Here is a 6,627-nt window from a genome sequence, read left to right as displayed (position 1 = left end):
TGAGGATTTCACGTATAACATAGTTCGCCCCCAAAATAACCGATGCCAACTGCAGGTCGTTGGCTCACAACTCTCGGCGCGGGGCGATGGCTGCAGCTTGTCGTGCGTCCGCTTGCTAGGGTTGAAGGCATGAAGCTTAGTCGATCCCCGCATGGCCGCATCCGCTCCTGTTGGCGGCTGTAACCGTGCGTGTGTGGTTGTCGTGGAGTACATGAGCTGAGACTTGAGACATGAGAGCTTTTAGAGAAAATGCATACACCCGACTTTATAAATAAAGCCACCATGCAGAGTAGCATCACGCAACACATAACCAGCAGCAAACCAGAGAGAAGCCCAAGTTTAAATAACAGAACAAGAGGCACGCAAGCCAAAAGATAACAACACGCAGGCCAACACCTACATAACCTAGGAGCAAACTACGCAAACCACCTCAAGAAGCACCACCTTGCTGGACCAGAGAAGAAGCAGACGATTGAACCCTAGAAATAAGCTCCTCCAATGCGTCCCGATGAGTGTCCTTAGTCAATAATTTTCACAGCTGCAAGAAGATAACCATTTTGAACAAGCAGTCAGCCGGCCTGTGATGTACACCGAACCTCGATGGCGACATTCTATCTGTTGTTGCGGCCCGACCTTTCACGACACTCCATCTTCAGTAGTGCAACCTATCGCGCCCGCACGCGATGCGCACGAAGTAGAGGATTTGAACCTTACGGCTCAGCACGAGAAAATCAATCTCGACGACAATACTCACACACAAAACAATTTCCACGAACAGAAATCGCAACACAAAGGTTTTCTAAAGCTTCCTCCAAAACTTAGAGATTTTTAGACAACTTTCCCCAAAACTCGATACGGGTAATTACCCTAAAAACACATTGTGTCTATCATAAAAATATAACATGTCTTTTACAGTGGCCGCACCATCTCTTTTAATAGTCCACGCCTAGACTTGCAAAACAAGCACACGCCCCCATCTCTAATTCAAATAAATTATGGACTCACCTAAAAAAGGTACTTGCCTTTTACATCTCGGCAGTTTTATTTTACTTCTAAATAAAACTAACAAACCGACTCAAACTTCCTGCATGTAAAATGAGGTGCGCCACGTCCCTGCCGTTCGTAAGTTGCCGGTATGGTGGACCCCATTCTAGATCGCACAAGGAAAATAATCTCCACCATTTAAACCTGCTGACGTGCACCTCTAACTCCGACGGTCTTAATAGTGAGAAATAACAGCAGCTTATAATTTTATGATTAATTTCAAGGAAACAAATCTCCTTGAGGTGTATAACTTGGACATGTTTGGGACGTAGCAACCAAAGGAAATAACCAGATTGATGCACACCTTGATCAATCGTGCTAGTATAATCCTTCTTTCCATGTACATCCCACGTAATGCATGCACGTCCAACATCTTATTTTTCTCTTTCTTGAGCGAGTGCGTCTCTGCCGATACCATAGTATGCATGCATGTAACTTCAACTAATTTTGCAATCTTTTTCTTGTAATGTTTTTCAATGATAGTATAGTTTGGCACATATACATCGTTTTTTTTAGGGAAAATCATGCCGCTTTATTTATCCGAAGCTCGGAATCTCGTTTGCAATTACATCTCTATCTCTACCTACTTAATAATAAATATAAAGCAGAAAAGCAGGTATTGCTTCCGGTCGTCCGTCATCGCGAATTTTACAGAAACGTCCTTGTGTTTCCTGATAATTAACCCCGCAGTCCCTTTTAAAGTGAATATATCTGAATAACGATCCGGTTTTTGCATAAAAACCCCTGTCATTCAGGATATTCAACCCGCAATTCCTACAGTGTATCTTATCTGCTCCCTTTCCAGCACGGTGGAGGACGAGAAGGTGAGGGGCGACGCCGCGCTCTACACCGCCCACGTGCCGTCGTCCGTCCGCGCGGTCGCCGGCGGCTACAGCACCCGCACGTCGGAGGTGGCGTCTACTCCCTAGGTGTGCGTCCCTACAGGACGGCGATGGCGGCATGGCCAGCGTCTGCAGGAGGCTGCGGGAGAGCGACGGCGGAGAGAAAAGGAAGGTCTGCAGAAAGGCGACGGCGGAGAGAAAAGAAAGGACCGGAGGAAGGAGATGGGAGGCCGTATAGAGAGTTGAGGTGCGGCGTGGTCTGCTGCTGCCGCTCACCGGCCATCGGCGCTAGGTGGGGCTCGGGTGCGCGGAGGTAGCAACCAACCCATGGTGCCCGTGCTACGCTGTCGGCACCGGCCTGGCCGGGAATGAGGGCTGCCTGGAGGTGCTCATCCCCGTGCTCCTGAAGTCCCTCAAGCAGGTCCTGCCCGCACGGCCGCCATAGCACTTTGAATGTGAATCTGCATAAATCAGCCACCGGCCATGAACACGCGCCACTGTGACCTGCCCGCCACCGCCAATCCTCTCCGGCCTCCACGAGTAAGCTTCTCAATCTCCGACATCCTGCCCCCGTGTATGATTTGGATTGAATTCGTGCCGTGTCCTATAAGAAGGAAGGGTCCTCGGCCGGAACCTCCATCAGGTTGCGTGCTTGGACCAGCAAATCCATCAAATCCCGGAGTACTTGGACCAGAAAACATGTCGCCTTCGAGTTCGCCGGAGGAAGAGACGCCGAGTTCGACGGAGGTAGAAGAACATCCGTCGAGCCGTCCAATATCGACAACGGCGGCTACAGCAGACGTATGTAGCCCCTTGAAAGCCAAATCACTACAAAGGAAATCAAGGGTAGCCCCTGTTTCTCTGTCTGCCACAGAATTGCGAACCTGTTCTTTTATTCAGTACATAGTTCAACAGTTTTTAGCAAAGTTTCAGTTATTTTCTAACTGCTTTCTTCAGAGTTCAGAAATTTGTTTCAAGTCTGTAATGCTTCCACTAGATTCATAGATGCTACACTTCTGTTAGCTACTCTGCATCCAGTACACCTGCTCAATATTTGTAATTTCGTTGATTCAGAGTTTCATAGGTAATTCGCATAATGGATTGTCATACATAATTTGCATTATGTTGCATTATGTTGTACTCCCTCCGTCCGGAAATACTTGTCATCAAAATGGATAAAAGGGGATGTATCTAGACGTATTTTAGTTCTAGATACATCTCTTTTTATCTATTTTGATGACAAGTATTTTCGGACGGAGGGAGTACCAACAACCAAAGGGAGTGCATGGTTTTGTGTTCGAGCCTCCAACAGGCTATGCATGCCCCCAATGAATTCTTTTGTGCTGTTACAATCATCAGTCGAGATTTTAAAAAATCATATATTTGTGATTCCTAAAAACTCAAAACAAATCAAAAAAGTTGAGTTTCATACAAATTGTAGCTTATGGGGAGTTGTTGCTCTTGGGGATGCACATTGCCGTGCAAAGCCTTGTTGACCTTCTCTGACTTTTTAGCCAAAAAAAGGGCCATTGCTGTGCTAAGTGATTCAGAGTTAAGTGTGCATGCTGGCCATATTCTGAGACTGATACAAGGTGGGTGGTTGTAGTTAGGATTATAATGTTAATCTGCGGACACATCAAACAAGCATAAATTATAATGTTAATCTGCTGCTGCTGCCCTTTGTACACAAGTGGAATATGTTAATCTGCTTCTGCTGCCACACAAAGAAAAGTGCAGTGGAGTAGCTACTGCTCCTCTCCAGAGCACGCAGCCAAACAGAGATACAGTATATAGAGATAGACACTCAAATAAATGATGGCTGAGACAAAATCCAATGTACTGAATAAATCTACGCCTGTTTCAGTTTAGTTTTTCTGAAAATTGGTGCTACTTCCGATTGTTCACAATTTCGGTTTGGCTGATATGATACAAGCTCCTGTTTCAGTATTGTTACTAGCCAAGGATTGAACCAAGAAATTTCATGTTGCTGATTACATATACCTGAACATGGTGGCTTCAATTTGGTTACAGTAATTCTTGGGCATGATGCTGGAGTAATTCTTGAAGTTTCATATATTCTGCTCTTTCTTCGGTTATCAAATAGCTTAATTGCATACACATAGATATGCTTGCTGCACCTAGCAAAATAGGATTATGAGGTGTATTTAGTGGAGTGGATTAATTGGTTTTGACATCTCTGTAATATGTTGTATCCGTCGACTTTGCAGCCGTCGTCTCCGTCAACTTCGCCTTCGCTGACTTTGCCGCAAGGCCATCTGCCATCGCCTCTGCGGACTGCCGGAAGACCATCAGCGATCGCCTAGACCTACTTTGCCGCATGTACTTTTGAAGCATCTGATGGGTCTCATCTTTTTGTCAATTCGTCAGTTTACTGTAGCTAATATAGCTGTTGCCAACAGTAGACTACATTTGACTGACAAGCAACACATAATGCCATCCTACATATATGGATTCTGTTTGTACTTGATAGCAGCAGACTAAATTTTTGTTTCTGTTATGGTTGAAGACTTGAAGTGCACAGGGTGTTGTTTGATCTATTTTCAAATGATACTGGTACACACATGAATTGTAAAGACTTAAAATTATGAAGGATGATTAACCATATATATAGTTGAGAATCTATTTGTGCTAATTGTAATTTGTATAACTGTACTGTTGGTTATTACTAGAAAACGACTTTGAGCCATATATATAGATGCTACACTCCACTCACTAAACGACTTTGAGTTTCTAGCTTGAAATGAAATCTAGACCTGCACTCTTTAACATTATTCTGTGCTTGATGATGGTCATGTGTATTGCTTGAAATTATCATGTTGTTTACTAGCAGTTGCAGTGCTTTTATTATTTAATTTCCACAAATATTTCCCCTCAATCTGAAGATATGAACTATGCTCCTCCTCCTGGTTTGTGTGTTGCTTCCGCTGGATGATGCTCTGTTTCCTCAGTGTGTGGCAACCCTTCATTAAGATTGGGAATAAACAGAGAACCGCGGCCGCGTTGTTTTGGTGCTCCAGCGACCTACCTTATCTCCCTTGAGGCGTCTTCGCGTGCCATTGTCCTCCCTCCACGCCAACCATGGCGGTCTTCACGCGCCGTTGTCCTCCCTCTGCTCCAACCGTGGCGCACCAGTGACGACGAGCAGCAGAGCCTACATGCCATCGCCGGTGAGTTGCGGCAAAAGGGTCGTCAAAAAGATGTCGAGGAAACCGTAAGCTCACGTTCGCGTTCAAGGTAAGTGAGTCGCGACAAAGGGTCATCAAGCAGATGTCGAGGAAACCGTAAGCTCACATCCGCGTTCAAGGCAAACACGCTCCGGCGGCCCCGAGGACGGCGAGAACACATCCACTTGGAAGCAGCTAAGAGATGTGTTTGACGATTTCATGTTGACTGAGAGATATGTTTGACGATTTGATGTTGTTTGTGTCCTTCGCGGATTAATACTGATCACAAAACTAAAAAGGAAACGGATTACTGGATCAGAAGTGCAACAACAAAACAGTCTAATATAAACTGTTGTAGTACTACCCAGCTTTGAGAGTGTGGACGCCCAGACAGAAAAAAGTAAAGCCAACTTAGTACATGCCCGCGAATCAACCTGTGGTTGAGTTGGTTAGGTGGACAGTGGTATCCCCAACCCACCAGGGTTCAAATCCTGGTGCTCGCATTATTCCTGGATTTATTTCAGGATTTCCGGCGATGCACTTTCAGTGGGAGGAGACGTTCCCGTCGACGACGAGGCGCCTACGGTGACTTCGTAAATCTCAAGATGATATGCCGGCTCAGTCTCTCGGAGGTGCTCACAGGGGTAGGGTGTGCGTGTGTGCGTTCATAGGGATGAGTGTATGCGCGTGTATATGAGCGCTTATGTCTGTACTGATGCTCAAAAAAAAAACTTAATACATGCCCATGTTTTACTTTTTCGCCTGGTGCAACGCAGAGGTATTTGTACGTGCAACAAATTTACTGATATTCAATGGACTCCGTTTAATTTGAAGAGTATCTGTATATTTCTTGCTAATCAAAACATGTACTGGATTGTTTAGTAGTTCGGCAGATGGGTGACTAGAACAAAGTATTGCAGCATATCATCTTAAAATTGTATTTGGTTAGAACACACTACAAGTAACCCAAAGATCTAAACATATATTTGTATAGTTGGTAATCATGTAGATCTTGTAGGTATGCTAGGTGAATACTAAGTGCTTGCAAGAGTGGATGTATTAGTACAGATCTTTCACACATGTAGTTTTTGGAGGCACAACTTTTACATGCCCCTCATCCTAATTTAAAAGTAGTTTCTACTGTTCATTTATTTCTGATGTGCCTCATGAAGTATTTTGTTGTCCACATGGGAAGATGAAAGACCACAAATCCCATTTTTAAAGGTAAATATCGACGATCTTATTTCTGATGTTTGCGAAACATGGATTAAAAAAGTGTTGTATAATGGCACATGGAGCGGGTTTTAATTTTTCGCCCGATGCAACGCACGGGCATTTGTACTAGTCTAAGATAAAGTCTGGTGGAGAGTCCACCCATATCTCCGATCGATTTTCAGCTACACCTACTTTAGCGAGTTTATGAGCAGCTACATTCCCTGAACGTCTAACCCACGAAACCTTGGTTTCCTCCATTAAATGGAGCATTGCCTTGATGTCCTGCACCCATGGTCCCACAGTTGATAAGTTCTTCTCTGGATTGTTAAGCATCTGCACCA

The 6,627-nt window shown here is 44.7% G+C and overlaps 1 protein-coding gene across 4 annotated transcripts; it reads left to right on the top strand.

Moving 5' to 3' along the window:
- Nucleotides 1-1,829: 1,829 nt before the first annotated feature.
- Nucleotides 1,830-4,539, top strand: LOC119277061. 4 transcript variants are annotated; one of them, XM_037558268.1, is made up of 3 exons: nucleotides 1,830-2,426; nucleotides 2,501-2,687; nucleotides 4,115-4,539. In XM_037558268.1, exons 1-3 carry the CDS (start codon nucleotides 2,370-2,372, stop codon nucleotides 4,234-4,236), a joined length of 366 nt encoding a protein of 121 aa, XP_037414165.1. In that variant the 5' UTR covers nucleotides 1,830-2,369; the 3' UTR covers nucleotides 4,237-4,539. The 4 variants fall into 4 exon arrangements, 2 of the variants coding, with proteins under 2 accessions (XP_037414165.1, XP_037414164.1); XM_037558267.1 differs by having other exon boundaries at nucleotides 2,498-2,687; XR_005136922.1 differs by lacking the exon at nucleotides 2,501-2,687.
- The last annotated feature ends 2,088 nt before the right edge of the window (nucleotides 4,540-6,627 follow it).

The sequence above is a fragment of the Triticum dicoccoides genome, chromosome 3B (assembly GCF_002162155.2).
Source record: "Triticum dicoccoides isolate Atlit2015 ecotype Zavitan chromosome 3B, WEW_v2.0, whole genome shotgun sequence".
NCBI lineage: Eukaryota > Viridiplantae > Streptophyta > Magnoliopsida > Poales > Poaceae > Triticum > Triticum dicoccoides.
The sequence above is the reverse complement of the archived record's forward strand: the minus strand, read 5'-3'. Positions and strand labels throughout refer to the sequence as shown.

Bases quoted from the DNA above. Each gene is read 5' to 3' on its own strand.
- LOC119277061 (XM_037558267.1), top strand. From the start codon at position 2,370: ATGAACACGCGCCACTGTGACCTGCCCGCCACCGCCAATCCTCTCCGG. The intron at 2,427-2,497 runs GTAAGCTTCTCA...GTGTCCTATAAG, and splicing joins ATCCTCTCCGGCCTCCACGA to AAGGAAGGGTCCTCGGCCGG. The intron at 2,688-4,114 runs GTATGTAGCCCC...TCGACTTTGCAG, and splicing joins CAACGGCGGCTACAGCAGAC to CCGTCGTCTCCGTCAACTTC.